This window comes from Myodes glareolus, chromosome 26 (genome assembly GCF_982192425.1).
Source record: "Myodes glareolus chromosome 26, mMyoGla1.1, whole genome shotgun sequence".
Taxonomy (NCBI): Eukaryota; Metazoa; Chordata; class Mammalia; order Rodentia; family Cricetidae; genus Myodes; species Myodes glareolus.
Window position 1 is genome coordinate 36,519,718 of NC_142051.1, and position 17,835 is coordinate 36,537,552.

The window sequence follows — 17,835 nt, forward strand, 5'->3', positions numbered from 1 at the left end:
CTTGGTTATACAGCTCTCAAGTATGGATTTTGTAGATGATGCTATCCTGTTATAGTTGTCAAAAGGCTGGACACATGTTAGATAAGTCACATTTCCTGATTTCAAAATTTAACCCTGTTTCCACCTTCATCCACTCCCCGCAAAAGCAAACAGAGCAATGTATATAAAATGTATATAAAATGCCACCGAGAACAAAACCCTGAGGCGCTATCTGAATGCCCCGACTACAGATGTATAGCTAATGAAATAAAGCACAGTCCAAGAAATAGACTCCCACACATATGCAAGTTGACTTCTGATGAGGCTGTGGGGCTCATTCCGTGTGGGCTGGAAAAACGACCATTTACACCCTCAGAAGAATCAAGCTGGGCGTGTACAGACTTAACTTTAAAAATCTTAAAGGAAAAAAATTGGGGCGAATATTTATGATCTTGGAAAACCGACAAGAGGTTTTTAAAAATCTGACACCCAAAGCACCGGCAACAAAATTAAGGAGCCGGGTGAGTGAGATGGGAAAACGAAAGCTCTTAGGCCTTACAAGGGCAGCTTGGAGAAAGTGAAAGAGAACTTAGAACAGGAAGAAACAACAGAAAAAAAAACAACAGTGCTTCAAAAGGACAGATTAAGAATCCATAACAATTCAACAACAAAAAGACAACCCTATTAAAACGGGAAAATTTTTTATATGAATAACTTTTCTTCAGAAAAGACACTGAAGATGGGAAATCATTAGTAAATGTAAACAAACCTACAATGAGCTACGTCTTCATGTCTCTTAGAAAGATAACGATGGTGCTGATGATACCAAGTACAGTAAGGAGAGAATTCTCATACATCACTAGAACTTCAGATACTGCCGGTGCTGTGGGAAGCGCAGTGGCTTCTCAGAAAGTAAAATACAGAATGGTGTCTGGCCAGCATGTTACTCCTCATGTATACACACCACAAAGAGACGGAGACGGGAACTCACACCCGTGTGCACACAGGCACTCACAGCGGCAGTATTCACACTTGCTCAGTCACAACAGAACATTAGTCAGCTGTGAAGAGAAACTCTGAACACATTATGTTGAAAGAAAGCAAACCAAAGGGCACAGTTGTACACACAGAAACTATCTAGAACAGGGAAGCTCACAGATAGTTGGCAGTTATGAGAGACCTGGAGGAGGACAGACGAAATAATTTTTTTAAAGAGTTCAATTTCTGAAACAGACAATTTTGGAAATAAATTATTGTATTATGTATTACTGTATATAAACTATTGTATAATGAATGTAATTAATGCCATAAAGAGGTAGAGAAAAACCAATATAAACTGTCATGAGTCTGAAAGATTGATTTTAACTTGTTATTGAATATTCTTTCAAACTAGGCTGATAAAATGCCTGAGTGAAGATCTGTTTTTGGCGAGACTGATCTAGCACCTCTTACCTTCAGAACTGTCGTGTAAAGGGCTTCCGAGAGAGTTCCAGGCTCAATCCTTCCGAGTTTGAAGTCCGTTTACTGCAAAGTTTCCAGGACCTGAAATGTCAACAAACAGCAACCTACACAGGCCTATTAGCTTGTCAGATTCCTTAACCAATAGTTCCTAGACTCCCTAGAATTAATCTTAAAGAATGACTTCAGGTACCTCTTTACTTTTTATATGCAAGAATCGCGCTTGCTGACAACTAACTACAAGCCAATTTGCAAACCAAACAAACCTGCTATTTCTTAAGTAACGCTCGATGCTCGCTTACAAGATTACACAGGAGGCTCTAATCAAAGGTTGCAAACGTGAAGCGTGAAGCGGCTGGCACTTTCTTTCGGCGCAGTGCGATTTCCTTACTTCACAGGGGCAGCACAGGCAGCGAATGATGCCAGTGTGCCCAGCTTCCTTCCCCAAGAACAGTGACTCCACAAAGTCGCATTTTATATAACACAGAGGTTTAGTTATTATAAATTTCAGAACAAAATGAAGAAATTTTCACATAATATTTATAACCTTCAAAGTACAATATTAATACATATGTCTGTCAGTTAGAAATAACAGCAGTTAGGTTACAGGCTGAACACAGAACCAGCAGACAAATACAAACGTGGGAAGCAGTAGTGGTCCAACGGTCACCATTATACATGAGTCTGTTTCTTCCAGAATGTTTTTTTTTTTAAAAAAAAATTAAAATTTCAGTATCATGAAATATTAAAATAACATCCCCAAACATGCCACAATCACTATTCACAAATAAAGTTAAAATGAAATATACAAAAACTCATTTAATACTGTTAAATAACAACAATAAACTACAGGATTTCCTGAACAGAAATGAGAGGACCCTGAATGTTTACAGTGAATGGCAGGACAAAAATTAAGTTACAACTATTTTCATGATATAAGGCAAAAATGTACATGACCATTTCAAAATATACCAATTACGATTTATAGTTATAGGATGCACTAACCAATAGTCCTTACAAATGAACACAAATGCCTAAAACACTGTTAGCAACACCAAAGTGTCTGTGGTGCTCAAGGAGATGCATAATTCAAGTTAGTGTCTTTGATGAGCAGATAATACCCACAATGCTTTAGAGCAGTCCTCTGGGTTCTTATTTCTCATTTCTAATTTATCATGGCTCATTCTAAAGACAGAGCACAGCTCTCAGCTGATCCCGTGAATGGTATTGAAACACACACAGCCCCCAAATGAAAGAAACTGCTCCCCCCAAATGAAGCATCATCTAATAAAAGAGATGTGCTTGAGACAAACCGCAGCAAGGCCTTTCCTGTTGGAATGGCGTCTATGGTCACAATTTAACTACAAGCGCAGTGTAAAGAGTTAATCAAGGGTAGTAGCATACAAATATGCACTGGACAGTTCTAAAACGAGGAATAGGTAAAAATAAATAACTTGGTTTTTAATTTATAGGTGTCTAAAGTGAGAATTCAAAAATGTCTGATATTCACTTGCGTGAATCAACTCTCACACTGCATGCTTCTTAAACACACTGTGCTGCCAATCTCAGCTACACTATTGGCCAATATTCCTACAAAATTATATGTAGCACAAACTTAGGGTGTTCAAGATGGCTCACGTTTTAACTGCTAAGCAAAGCTAAATATACATTCCAGGAAACACTGCAGTTTACGTTTTAAAAACAAACAAACCAAAAAAAATGCATCAGTAAAACAATTTGTGAGGAGAAACAGATGCGTTCACATATAAGAAGCCCCTGCGGCTTCTCCAGGCGCTCGGCTGTTGTGTTAAATAGACAGCAGTTATCTAGCAGCAATGATTCCGCAATAAATAATGCACTGTGTTTCTCAGTCCTGCACAAATCTGCAGCTACAGTTACATTGATAGCTGTAACCTACTGGCTCTACTGGCAGAGAAGACCTTAAAACCAACTGTACAAAAACAATTGTCACACTGTGACGACATTATAAAAACAATCCGTAGGTCTGAGATAAAAAGACTCCACTGTGAAGAGGACAGTGTCGACAAACGGACAGGCCAAGTCCAGCACAAGAAACAACTGCCTTCCGCTCTGAGTCCATGACTGATAAGAAAGGCTGGGGCTGGGCTTGAAACATGTTACCAGACTTAAAAGAGCATGCTCTGTCTTCTGTTCTTCCCATGTCCTAAAACATAAAGTCATCTCATGAGGCAGTTCAAGGCTCAGTGTTTATCCCACATACAGTACTTGGTGACTCTAGGAGGCTAACGTTCCCACCAGCAAAGGCTAACATTCCACGGGAAGGGTGATGAGCACGCTCTCACACGACCCTCCTGCTGACGGGGTCGGTCTACAGCAGCTGTGCTTCCCAGTGATGAACCTGAGTTCTGGGCAAGCACAAGGCGTGTCTTCTGCCTCGGGTACCAGGGATGGCGTGTGCAGTGATCAAGGCAGGCCACGTAAAAGGTCTCTGTGCCATCTGCAGGCCACGTAAAAGGTCTCTGTGTCACCTGCAGCCTTCAGGATCCCTGACTTGACTGAGTCAATTGAAGATTTACTGAGCTGCCCCCAGCGTACAGAACAGTAAATATGTGGAATTCTAAACATACAGAGTTGTGGGATGCACTGTACATCGGTTTTTACAGCAGTAATTTTACGGATCAATTTAGAAACCCCAAGCTTGGTTCCACGCAAAAATTCATGATCGACACGTGAAATGGTTTATGACAAACACACCTGTCTCTGGATAGGAAGAATTTCGAAAACCCGGGTCCTTTTGCAATTGAATCTCTTTCAAACTGAATATTGATACGCCTAAAACGAACAGACAAAAAAATCAGATATTAATGACAATACTATATCAACTGTAACAAAATATTCAAAACGCATATAGTGACTCAACATAAAACATCTGTACTGCAAAGGTTATGGCACCTGGAAGATTTCACCTTCGCTCCTATGTTCTGAACAAAAAACCAAATGAGGTCATCCCCCTTAATACCTGTTCTGTCTGACTCTGTCTTAAAAACATTATGCAAGCAATGTTCCTTCACAAAGAAAATTACACTGTTTCAGGACTTACTGGGGTTGGGAGCCCTAATCAAAATGCATTCGTGGGTTCTTGCTCGCCCTGGTCTTTGTCCCCTTACGACAGCCTGCAGGTATCAACCTTGAAATTACCTTCAGATGTTTTTAGTAAAGATGGCGTCCATTTGGACAAGAATCACTGACTCAAACTGAAACTTGGTATGATAGTGAAATGCGTCCCTTAGAAGAAAGGAAGGCGCAGTAGCAGTCATCTGGAACCCCAGTACTTGGAAGGCGGGCTGCTGGGGATACCATACACTAGGGGCTGCTGGCTTACACAGTGAGCTCCAGGCTAGCCAGGGCTATAGAGCAAGGCAGTGTCTTACAGAAGACTTATGAAATATACATACTGCCTCTCATTTCTAACCTCTGCCAGAGATCGTTCTTCATTAAAAAAAAAAAATCAAGTAAATTCTATGTGGAAAGTCTTGTGGCTTTTCTAAAATTCTCTCAGGCTTTGCTGCTGCCTGTTACCTGGACCTCAGTTAACAGGTGCTACTTAGCAAAAGGGAATGGGGAAGTAATGAAGGCTTTCACAGCCGCACTCCCAGACAGTCTGCCCACTATCTGCCCACATATCCCAGACTATCTCCCCACTCATCCCATTCTAAAGTAAAACACTGGACTAATTTAAGACAGCATGAACAAAATTCAAGCATGACCTCAGGCCTGGGAAGTTTTCTGCTCTAATGATTTTGACAATAGCCTTACTATTGTCTTAGAGAGAGTACAGCCAGAGTGGCCACAAGAAAGGAAAACTGTCTTTGTATCTTCTCAGGAAGGAATCCGTGTTCACGAGGAAAAGCTTGTATTTGAATTGAGCTTCACTAATCTTTATAGAAAATGGAGTGTGCATGTGTGAGTGAGTGAGTGAGTGAGTGTGTGTGTGTGTGTGTGTGTGTGTGTAGGTGTGTGTGCATGCACCATTTTGACAATGCTGGCCCAGTGAGCTCTTGGGATCCCCACCCTGCCAAGTACTGGGGTTATAGATGTGCACGGCAGTGCCCGGCCTGTACATGGAGCCTGGGGATCTGAACTCAGGCCTGCATGCTTGTGCAACAAACACTTCACTCAAACAACCTGTCCAATTCCAGAAACTGAACCAGATTAAGCCTGAGGATGATATTATCAGCATATTCTAATTTAAGTCAAGTAAGATTAGTGATTCAAACTCAAATATTACTGATTTCTTAATGAGTAGAGACAGTGAATTCAATGTTACAAGACATAAATAAGAAAAACAAGATATATACCTTCCTTGGAAAAATGATCTGATTACAAAACAGGATTAAAATTTTAGGTGAAGAAATCAACAACCATCTTTTTAAATCCCTAAACATTCCCATCCTCAATCCTAGACAAATGAAAATAAAAAGGAACAAACGTGAGAGTTTCTTACTTTCTGGCAAAGCGTGTATTCTGGGTCCTAGACTTCTGAAGTACACATGCTTCATGGCCTCTTCTGCTGGAACCCTTTTCTTAGACTCATACTGTGAAAAAACAAAAACCTGCTTCATTAACCTTTTCTCTAATTACTGTAAAAAGCTGAAGAAGGATAAATTAGTATTTAGAAATATTTTAAAAATTTCTGATTATTCAATATGATCATTTTTCTAGCATCAATTTAGAGTACTCCCAATACACTTATAATAAAAAATTAGATTCCTTGTATGGTGTGGGAACTTCTGTACATGTATTACTTTTATTGGTTAATGAATAAAGCAGTTTTGGCCAGAGGCTTGGCAGACTACAGCTAGGTGGGGAAAACTAAACTGAATGCTGGGAGAAAGAAAGTGGAGTCAGTGAGTAGCCATGTAGTCCCACCTGAGACAGAAGCCAGACGGATGGAACTTTACCCAGTAAGCCACAGCCATGTGGCAATACATGGAGATTAATGGACATGGTTTAGTTTAGGATATAAGAGCTAGCTAAAAATACGCTTAAGCTATTGGCCAAACAGTAATGAAAAAATATAGTTTCTTTGTGATTATTTCGAGTTAGGGTGGTTGGGAAACGAGTTAGTGGCCTCTGCCAACACTTGTATTTTTCTAAAGCGATGAAAATGAAAACACTCAGTCTTTAGTGTATTGGACCAAATATGCCCAAAGCTTTATACCAGCATCCTTAGAAGATAAATTTCAAGGCTCTTTTCTCCCAAATGATGTAACTAAGATTTGTTCGAGATGTTTGTGCTTCCAACTCCAATAGACAAGTCATGAATCATGACTGTTCTAAATTTAGGTTAATTCCCCAATTTTCCCTTTCCCCCTTCTTCATTCTTTACAATTAATATTCTGGCAATGAGACTTGGAAAAAGCCTTTGATTTCAAGATGTAAGAGAGCTAATGTGGCTGCTGCCACCTTCATTATCCATGCTTCTTCCTGCTCTGGAGGACAGTGAGAGTGATATTTGACATGCAGTGCCCTGCAAGGCAGCAAGTGTAAGGAAGGAGAGAGCACAAGAGCTGGGATTTCAAAGAACACGGCTTTGGGCTGGCTGAAGCCTTCCAGGGAGCACCATAAACCATCTTACTGTCATTGACAGGATTTGAGGGGGTTATTATTGATTCTATTTTTCCTATAAGGAAAGCGACACTTTACAAATCCATATAACATTTATAAGATGTGACTTACCTGAAGAAATTTTGTTATCAACTCAATTCCTTCAGAATCTAACCTAGAAACAAAAAAATACAAGAAATCAAAACAAGTCCATTTATTCCTTTATCTTAGCTGAGAGAAACATTGCAGAATTATCCTCCAAATGTTTCCAGTTGCCAATTTTAAGTGCCCTAAAATAACTATTCTTACTGCTTTCAAAGATCCAAATCTGTTTTAGCCCTAAAAGACTTACCTTGTCATTTTTGGGGGAATAAATCATAACTAATTGGGACTGCCATTTCAAATTTCAAAATTTTTCAATATTCTATAAAAGTTATTAGCATTATAGAATTTTGGAAGTTAGCATTCTACCCCCAAATAAAGTATACTCTATGATGATGAAATTTTAAACTAGGCACTAATATTCAGCGTGACAATGAAGGCAGGCACATCAAAACATCACTGCCCTAGCATATAGATGAAAATACTGAGACAATGACCCCAAAATGTATCAGCAGGGATCAAAACAGAGATAAAAAACAAACAAAATTAGAGGAAATAACCTGCTAAGCATTGATTTCTGCAAAGTATTAAGTTCATAAAGCTTCAGTAGTAAGGGCTATAAAACCAATGACAGCCAATAAGAGTCCTAAAAAGAAGTGTTCACAAGGCCTTTGTGGTTCTAGCTACAGAAGCTCTAGAATTCTAATATATACATTTTATATTCACTTTACAGTTCAATTCCATTTACATATTTTGGTGATTCTTGGCCACTGACTTATGAAAGCATCATTGCCAATGAAAGGAATTAACTCAAATCACACACTGCTGAAAAACTATCCTCTGTCATGGCCCCCACAGTGTAAGTTCATCTACTGAGATTGATGAGTCCCAAGAGTCTTCCCCCTTTCACTTATGAAAAAATACCTGGGTGCATGGTTAATTAGAGGTTGTGGCTTATATTTAGGGAAGTTGTAGTTCTTGAATTCATCATTTGAAGAAACACCTGGCCAAGTTTCCTGAGATGGAGTTCCTGAATTAAAAGAATAAATTCATGATAAGCATTTAAATCATACATGTGCAAACATATAAACAGGCATAACTAAGGAAATACTTAAAGAAGCATACACTTTTATTAAATGATTAAACCATTTCATAAAGTAAAATATTACACATACATATGTGTGTGCATATGAGTGTGTGTATGTGTGTGTGTGCATGTGTATTACGGAACCATTACCCTAATACATAAATATGATGAAGTCCCTCTTCTATCTATATAATACCAACTTACACTGGACGTAGTACTTAATATGCAGGTCAAATTTATTTCATAAAATCTTTGTGAAATGAAGCTAAATGAGGAGTTACCTTGGAAGATCTACCCTATGACGGCGAAGCCAACTGCAGTTATAATAGCTATGCACGTGTGTACACACATGCTTGACAGACATAGTCCTTATTTAACCAGCCAACTGCAGCTGTGAATCATGGGAAGACCTCTTTCTTACCTAGTAGTCGAAATATTAAGTGCAGCTCATCTTCCACCGTTGACCCTGGAAACAGCGGTCTTCCTGAAGCCATTTCAAAGAAAATACAGCCAACTCCCCTTTAAAAAGCATCATAAAAAGAAAAAATAAAATCAACCCATTTACATACTAGGTAACACAAGAATATTTTTTTCTCATGATTATCTTTCAGGAGAATTTTAGACCAGCCTACTAGAAAACTTTCTATAAAGGTATTTTTAGATCCAACCATTAAATTTACCATATCAACTTCCATGTTCCTAATTCAGTTTTCCTCTAAAAATGTCTAGCCTTCTCTTGTATAAGATGCTCATAGATTGAGGAAGTATTTAATAGTGATATAATGCTTACTACTCCTACAGAAGTCTGGGAGATAACCACGGCAATGGTAGCAGAGGGAGCATGAGTGACTCGTGGCTCTGATGCAGGAGGTAGCGACTACAGAGGAGTGCCGCTGGTGACCGTGGACAAGAAGGAGAAGGCAGGCAGAGGCTTGGAGACTAGACAGTATCATTTAGGTACGGTATGATACAAGTAACAAGTAAGGTTAAGACACAGTAATTCTATAAGGGCACACAGACAGGAAAACTACACAAAATGAATGTGCCACACAGAAAATAAGATGACATATTGTTATGGAAAACTGTATGATGGCTCCTCAAACATTTTAAAACAGAATTTCTATGACCCAGCAATTTCACCTTTAGGTAATTATGCCAAAGAACCCAAAGTCGACTCTTGAAACAATATGTACATCCACATTCACAGTAGAATCATTAAGTAGGAGAAAAATGGAAGGAGCTCAAGTGCCTATTATTGGATGAACTAATAAATAAAACGTGGTGTATATACACAATGACTTAAGGAAGCTACACACAGTGTTGACGAAGCCTAAATGAGCTGAGTCCGTCAGTAACAAAAGGACAAACAGTAGGATTTCACTTGTATGAGGTACTTGGGTCAGATAAATTCAGAGACAAGAAGTGGAGTACTGATTACCAGGGATCAAATAGAAAGGCAGGATGGTTTATCTAACAGGTGAAGTTTCAGTTTCAAAGAGTAAACTGTTCTGAAGGTCTAAAGACGGACAGTAGAGACAGTTGTATAACAATGTGGATGAGCCTAGTGTCTCAAACCGTATCATCAGACTAGTTAAAATAAAAAACTTTATCTCTGGCATATTTTATTAAAATTTAAGAGAAAAAAATGTCCTATAAAATGAGATGCAATTGTTCAAGACAAAAACAGATAAGCATTTAACTTATCAAGACTTAAGGAGTAGCTGGGCGGTGGTAGCACATGCCTTTATCCCAGCACTCGGGAGGCAGAGGGGGGCAGATTTCTGAGTTTGAGACCAGCCTGGTTTACAGAGCAAGTTCTAGGAAGGCCAGGGCTACACAGAGAAATCCTGTTTCAAAACAAACAAACAAACAAACAAAATCCAACCAAACAAAAAAGACATAAGGAGTAGATAGCAAACACAGCCATGATTCGGGGAAAGGAACTAACTGCCTCTGGAGGCTAGGGCGCACTCGGGAAAGGACCGATAACAAACTGTAAGTCCTAAACATGGATCCTACTGGGTGGAGACAGGCATGTCAAATGGGTACACTGGGCTGAACACTGGGCAGAGAAAGGATTCTCAGCACCCACAGACAAAATGTGACAGGGCTGAAACAGAGAGAGCCAGATCTAGCTGGCCAATTGGCCCAGCCCAAACAGCAAGCTCTGGGGTTAGTGAACAACTGTCTCAGATCAATAAATAACATCTTTTTTTTTAGGTGAAAGTGTTATCTAAACATACCTCATGTTGATTTCTGGCCTCTCTATGTGTATGCATGTACAGGTGAGCATACCTGTACACGCACATGTGCTCATATGTATATAACACATACAATAATGTATAAGAAAGGTCTTTGAAATTTTCATTATTTTACAACCAATTTCAAGTAGATATAGCCTACATATAAAAAGTACTTGTTTGAAATTGCTATGTCATATACTCTGCTAAGTGCTCTTTGAACATTGGCTCATTTGGTCTTAATATCATCTACAAAACTCTATTATTACTGCATCTACCTCCTTAAATGAGGAAACAGAGGCACAGGCTAATAATGTGAATGAAGCCGTTACACAGTCATCAGTGGTAGACTTCATACTTAAATCGAAGCAGTTGTGTTTCCATGCCTCAATTCTTGACCACTGCTCTTTAAAATGCCTCCTTAGAAATAAGTATTCGCCAGTATGCCCTGTTGGTAACTATATGCTTTCAAATCTCTAATATTTACCACATGTCAATCTGTGTTGAGTACTCTGAGGAACCGAGAAGCACGTCAGGTGGCCGATACCATAGTGTGACAACTTCATTTGAGTAGGTCTTGGTGGGAACTGACTTGGCTCTGGCGAGTCCTTTATGGAGAAAAGAAAACAAGAAATTAAATAGACTGAGGTCCATTAATATGCTGAATTTCTTAGCTCCTACCTTCACCACAGTACAAAGTGATGCCTGCTCTATAGCATCTTGAAACTTCAAAAAAATCAGTTTTACAAATTTTATTGAATGCATGCAGTCCTGGGCCAAGCCATAACATAATTAAATGAAAGACAATAATTGCACAACCAGAGACAAAGCTGGCACAGTGTCTAAGTTAATCAAAACTTAAGATATTTTCTGTCTGTTGATGAATAATGGTGCCAGAATTATTTCGTACTGAAATTAATCCAAAAGAGGTCAATGGCACTGAGATATAGTTTCCATGCTACAGCTATAAGCTATTTACCATTTTTTTAACCCAAACTCCACATTTATTTGTTATGCCTTTTTTTTTTTAATTAAGGACCTCAAAATCATTGGTCTATGACCAGTTGAATTACACTGTCAATTTTCTTGAGCCGATTTGGATATTTCCCTGGAACAACACTCAATGTTCTTTGTCTTTTTTTTTTTTCTTTTTTTTTTTTTTTTTTTTTTTTTTTTTTTTTTTTTTTTTTTTTTTTTTTAGCATCTTCTGTGATGTGGGCAACTTTAGAGTAAGCGAGGCCTTGAGCTTTTGGGTGACACCAGATGCTTTAATCAGCACCCACCCATCCCTTGCCTGCCTTGTGTGAACTCCACTGTGTGCTCGGAAAGACAGAAAGGCTCACAACCTTCTTGCTTTGCCACTGGTGGAGAGTTAATGACCCTGAGCTTCTAAATGTTGGTTGATAAGTTTACATCTGAGAAACATAACCTTATTTTTTATCATACATTTTATTTCAAGTAACAAGGGTGCCTAGGCTAAGACTGTTGTTATGCATAACTTTATGTGTCTTATTAAAATATTAAATAAGAAAAGATGTCATAAAATGGCAATTTAACACTTGATTAAATTGGTGTAATGTTGACACCATTTTATAAATCATTACCCTAGCATTCGAATTTGGTAAAGTCATGTCCAACGAATTATTTTTCAACACATGTTGGGAGTTAGCAAGATACAGGATGGTTTTCTCATTCCCCTTCCTTGTTCTGAGACAGGTGCCACCACCTAGCACTGGAACTCGCTCTGTAGACCAGGCTGGCCTCAAACTCACAGAGATTGCTTGCCTCTGCCTCCTGGGTGCTGGGATTAAAGGTGTGAGCCACCTCGTATGTCTTGATATTAAGAAGGGGCTATGCACAACAAGACTGCAAATCTGCTAGAACTTAAGTATTAAAGCAAAACTGTAGTTATAATGTCCCCAGCACTTTACTCTCTTGGCCTGAACTGAGAGGCTAAATCTGTCAGGCTCATGGGTCAAAGTCTGAACTGCAGCATTTCTTAGGAAATGACATAAGCAATCGCTTCCTAAGTAACTGTGATAGAGAACTTGTTCTTAAGTCCTTTTCTATCATTAATGGGCGTATATATTTTTGTTTGACTTTACCAGATATCTGAATTTCACTGGTCATAAGAAAAGAATGGAATTTTCAAAGGGACCAAGACGAACTCACAAGGTGGAGATGTCATTCAGAGCTGGAGTCTGCCTACAACTCTCGGGGCTCTGACTCTGATCCCCAGCACCACTGAGGGAAAAGAGGAAGAATCAACTCACAGTGGAAATCCTCAAATTAAATGACGCTCGTTCCTGGAAGCCACATGTGTATTTACTATACCACCAGAAAAACATAAACTCCAAGTACCAGAGACAATGATGACTGTGCTGTGAGATTTGCTTGCTTGCTTTCTGGAGGTTAAAAGCAAAACTCGAAAGCATTAAATTCAGAGCCTTCTCAGATAAAAAACTGTTCACAGCCTGGGGCATACCCTTTGCATGATTTCTGTCACTCACATTCATTTCCGGACTGAGGGTGAGGAGAAACAAATTAGCTTGGCAGAGAGAGGGGAAGGAGGAGCGGGGACAATTATAAGGAAATAATACAAATGATGTCCTAGGAGTGGTTACATAACCTGCCGAAGCATTCGCGATTAACTTGTGGTTTCTCATTTAAACTCAGGTAGCCAAACAATAGATCCCTTCAAACAAACAATAAAGTTCTAAATATAAATGCCATGAACAGCCGGGGCAAATTCACTACTCAATAAGAACAAGTTTAACTTATTACTAACAGAAAGCTTGAAAACCTTGCATTTCTGAAATGTATTCGAGTCCTAAAGTAAAGCTATCATAGCTTATGAACACTTATACATGCTAATTGTAGAAACCATATTGGCATTTAAAAACTGAACTTACTAAAATATTCAAATTCTGAGTACATAACACAAAAATTCAAAGCTACTCTACAAAATGTTGTTTCAATATAAAGCTTTGTAAAAAAGGAAGTGCCTGTAACGTAACTGTATTTTGTTTTCAAACCCCTTTAAGTCAGGTTAGCTGAAGGGCTATGGATGACAGCTGGAGCTAAGTCATCAGCAAATAATAAACACAGACAACGGTGGCGGGTTCACGGGGAAGAGCTTTTCAGAGGCAGCGGCTAGGTCTCAGGATCTGGCATAAACTTGTCAAAATTAAGGACCCCAACCAAGTGCTTTCATTTACATGGAGTGTTCGTATTTGCCATACTTATAAGCCAAAACTGAGAAAACTTAAAAAGTATTTATTTACGGGCTAAAAACAAGACTCAATCAGGTGCAGCAATGCTGTCTGATAATCACACAATTCAAGAGACAGGGTCTTAAGAGGATCATGAGTTGGAGGGCAATGTGGGACACAGCAAGACTCTGCCTCAAAACCAACATATCTCCATTCCGTCTGCCATGATGTTGCTTGCTCAATCATGGTATGTGTAGAACAGCACATCAAATTTGCAATAGTTCATATACACGCGACAAGAATAAACCCACAAACACTGAGAGTCGCCTCTGAGGCACGAACCCCCTTCTGTGGCTGTGCTAGAGCCGGAGTGTGAGTCTGTAAAAGCTTCCGTGGTAACGGAGAGGGAACGTTTCCTGCTCTCAATACGGCCCATTGTGCTAGCTGGTGCTTTAATGCCATCTCCTACCCAGTGTCATTTCCTGGTAATCTGGGAAATGCTGGCCTTTGAGTTATATAAATGGCTATGCATTGCTTTGAAATATAAAAAATTCATATTTATGTTACCACTGTATTGTGTCTAAATACCAACAAGTTAGTAAATAAAGTCAAAGTAGGAGATCCAAATTTTCAAATCTAACTTTTGTTTGAAAACTTAAATAATACTGGCAAAAAATACTTGCGATTGTTTCCCCTTCTTTTATTTACATATTTATTTGTGTTATAGTAATATGTTATCATATTATACACTATATAAATATATATTGTTTATTAAAAATGGAAAATCATTTTTAAACATTTTTGTAATTAAAATTATATCGTTTTCCCCTTTCCTTTCCTCCCTCCAACCCCTCCCATGTTATATACCTCCCCCCACGCTTGCTTCAGATCTCACGTTCATGAACTTTTCCTTTAACTGTATATACATATGTGTATACACTCATGTAAGTGTGTGTGTGTGTGTGTGTGTTGTGGAATGTTTAAACACTGTGTGAATAAGTACTGCTATAATTGGTGTAATAAAATGCTGAATGGCCAATAGCTAGGTAGGAGGTTTGTGGGGGTTTCTGGGGAGAGAAAGGAAAAGGAGGAGGAATCTAGGTGACGAGGAGATGCCACTGAGATGTGGAAATAAGTCAGACACACAGAATGGGAGAGAGGTAAAACAGATAACTTATAGCGAGGCTCTTGCCTGAGGAAGACGATTTCTCTCATTCTCGGCATCCCTTAGTGGGCTGCAGGGTTTGTTCTAGGGCTGGGGTCCAATGAGATCACCCCTTCCATGTGAGCATGACACGGACTTTGGGGAAGAACCTACGGCCGCCACTTTACCAAACTAGCACATTTCTAACGGCACTGAAATATTTATCACTCTATCCTCAGGGAAGTGGAGCTCTAGCCCCTCAACGCAGGAACTTCTCTCTGCGGCAGATGGAACTCCATCTCAGGAAACCACAGCGGATCAGAATGCAGGGAACAAGTGCCACGTGGTGTCCACCCCCCACTGATCCATCTACAACCCAACTCCGGCTCAGGGAACATCTCCAAAGGGGAGGCGGAAGACTGAGAGAGTGGAGGAACACAAAGTCTGTTGGGAGGACTGTGGTTCCCAGAGATATCAGAGAAGCGACATCCAGGAAATCTCAGCCACATGGTTAACTAACCCAGGCCTGAAGAAGGGCAATTCAATTTTTAAGAAAACCAAATATCACTGAGAAGTGTTGGTGGCGCACACCTTTAATTCCAGCACTCTGGAAGCAGAGGCAAGCAGATCTCTGTCCGTTAAAAGCCAGCCTTTCCAGGACAGCCTTGTTTTGAAGAAAGAAAAAAAGCAAGCAAGCAAACCAATCGAAGTCTAAGTAATCAGTCTACTAAGTAATCACTGTTTCCTAGTCAAACAGTGTTTCTTCAGAAAAGGACCCCCTAACACTTTTTCTTGAGATTATTGTTTGTGTGAGGTCAATACGATTTATATATTTACCTCATTTTGTCGTAAGAAATACTCTAAAGATTATTATACTACAGGCTGAAAATTCAGGAAAATATGTTTTACTGCAGCATCAAGTATCTTAAGTGAAGACCACATGTAGGAACCAGTGACTTTATCAACAGAGCAAATATTAACACGGAGAAAAAGGCAAAGACACCAGTGGGATGCTGATCGTGGATTTTATCTTTAGAGACTCTGGAAGGTCTCAGAAGCGCAAGGTCTGCAAAGAATGCCTGGGAACCCGTGCATTTTAGTGTTGGTGACTCATAGCCGTCAGAAACCATCCACCTAAATTCTATCGCACGCCTCTGAGCTACAGAGAAAACGGCGGAACCCACACAAAGTGGTAGCACCCTGTGACGACGGTGGGCTTTTTTACACTCGGCCACCTGGCAATATTTCTGAATTTCTATGTCCATACCAAAGTCAGCCAGCTTCAGTTCTCCCCGTTCGTTTATGAGGAGGTTCTGTGGTTTCAAGTCCCGGTGCAACACCTTTCTTCTATGGCAATATGCCAAACCACGGAGGATTTGGTACAGGAACAGCTACGGAAACAAATGAAAAGAACTCTTAAAGATAATGTAATGGGTTTTGTTACAAAGAAAAATCAACTAACTAAGGCCAGTTAAGGACATCTTTTCCTCTTAGACTTGTTTCCTAAAAATTATTGTTCTATTGTTCAATTAAAGTATCATTTAATTTCTAACTTAAAAATAACCAGGAAAATAAATACTGCAAATAAAACTTCAAATAATAACAGCTCACTCGTTGGAGGCCTACAGTTTGATTCTAAAATGCTGTTGTAACAGCCAAGCAACACCTGCCTCTGATTTCTTCCTTCACACACATGCACACATGCACGCACGCAGGCACGAGCCTGTCCTGGTGCGGCATCATTTTAAAAGGAACATCCGAAGTGGTGGCGTTACAGAAGACTCCAGGGATCAGAGAAGCATGGTGCTGTGTAGCTCTGGCAAACGACTTGCTGTAAAATACGCTGACCAGCTCCCCATCCGCCTCCCGGGCACTGGACTCTCAATCCTCCCACTCGCTCTTCAGAATCCACTGCAATTCAGAACGGGCCCTGGCGCTACTGTACTCTGCGCGCGACTGAGGAAAGTGACTCCTGCCAGGTTCATGGCTGAGGGCTTTGTGTATTTTAGAGCAAAGACTCAGCGAGCACTCTGACTCTTTGTTGTCAGCAGAAAAGGTGCCTGTGCACAGGGAACTCAGAGGTCTTTAGGTCGCCGAGGCTGGCCCTGCAGAGGATAAGTGATGGGCTGAAGGACTAAGGAGCAGCTTCCGGAGTGGGCATGTTTATATGTTCTGAAAACTCTAGAATTATTATTCAGTATCTGTTAGATTTTATCCTAGAGAAATGTAATGCTTTCCACATTACAGCACCCATATGGACCCAACTTAAAAAGCAGAGGCTGTGCCAACCTTTATCAAATTATGCCAATTATGTTCTTTATCTTATCCTCGTTCCAAATTATTGCTATACATAAAAGTAGGGAAAACAAAAACATACAAACACTATTCGTAACATATTACAAAATAAGATAAAATGCACGGAAACCCACTTAATGCCCTGCTCTCAGCACTGAGTCAGTCCGCGGTCAGAGCTCTCTGCTGGAAACAGAAACTGGCTTTCCTCTAGGTCCACAACTGACGATTTAGAGAAAACAAAGTTAAGGTTACTATCTACAGAATTAGAAATGTCTCAACCACACACGAGACGCTGCCTTTTTCCAAAACTGGTTCCCATGAACTGTTAATTTTGAATAAACAACTCTTTGCTAAATTTGGGATATGACGATTAGGTCAAGGACATCTATTGCTAACACTCAAGCTATTTCCAATGCTTTTATTTAACCACTAGCTTTTGGGTTTCATCTGGTACTGGCTGTCCTAGCAAGCTTCTATAGCATTACTTGAATAGCTAAGAAAACATACTGTCTTCTGATAATACAGATCTGTATTTCCAGCACAGCATGCAAGACACCTGAAAGTTTCTGACCTTGTTCAATTGATTACTTTATAATTAAATACTATTTTAAATATATCAGTGAAGCTTATCCTCAAATGGGGCTTTCAAAATATGTACCCATCATTTCTATTTATTTCAAAAATTTTTATCCATAATATACTTAGGTGTCCATCCTGCATATGAAGGAA

General features: G+C 39.6%; 2 protein-coding genes across 2 annotated transcripts in view; one reads left to right on the forward strand and one right to left on the reverse strand.

The window, feature by feature from the left end:
- Positions 1-17,831, forward strand: part of Elk3 (ETS transcription factor ELK3) — an 86,874-nt gene extending 69,043 nt beyond the window's left edge. The window contains exon 5 of the mRNA XM_087901991.1: positions 12,564-17,831. Coding sequence (XP_087758117.1) covers positions 12,564-12,587 — 24 coding nt within the window. The 3' untranslated portion in view covers positions 12,588-17,831. The remainder of the gene's footprint in view (positions 1-12,563) is intronic.
- Cdk17 (cyclin dependent kinase 17) overlaps positions 1,910-17,835 on the reverse strand; it is a 74,231-nt gene continuing 58,305 nt past the window's right edge. Inside the window, exons 10-17 of the mRNA XM_087901989.1 lie at positions 16,079-16,202; positions 10,943-11,063; positions 8,637-8,734; positions 8,053-8,158; positions 7,159-7,201; positions 5,924-6,014; positions 4,174-4,251; positions 1,910-3,622 (exon numbers count right to left, since the gene is read on the reverse strand). Coding sequence (XP_087758115.1) covers positions 3,585-3,622; positions 4,174-4,251; positions 5,924-6,014; positions 7,159-7,201; positions 8,053-8,158; positions 8,637-8,734; positions 10,943-11,063; positions 16,079-16,202 — 699 coding nt within the window. The 3' untranslated portion in view covers positions 1,910-3,584. The remainder of the gene's footprint in view (positions 3,623-4,173; positions 4,252-5,923; positions 6,015-7,158; positions 7,202-8,052; positions 8,159-8,636; positions 8,735-10,942; positions 11,064-16,078; positions 16,203-17,835) is intronic.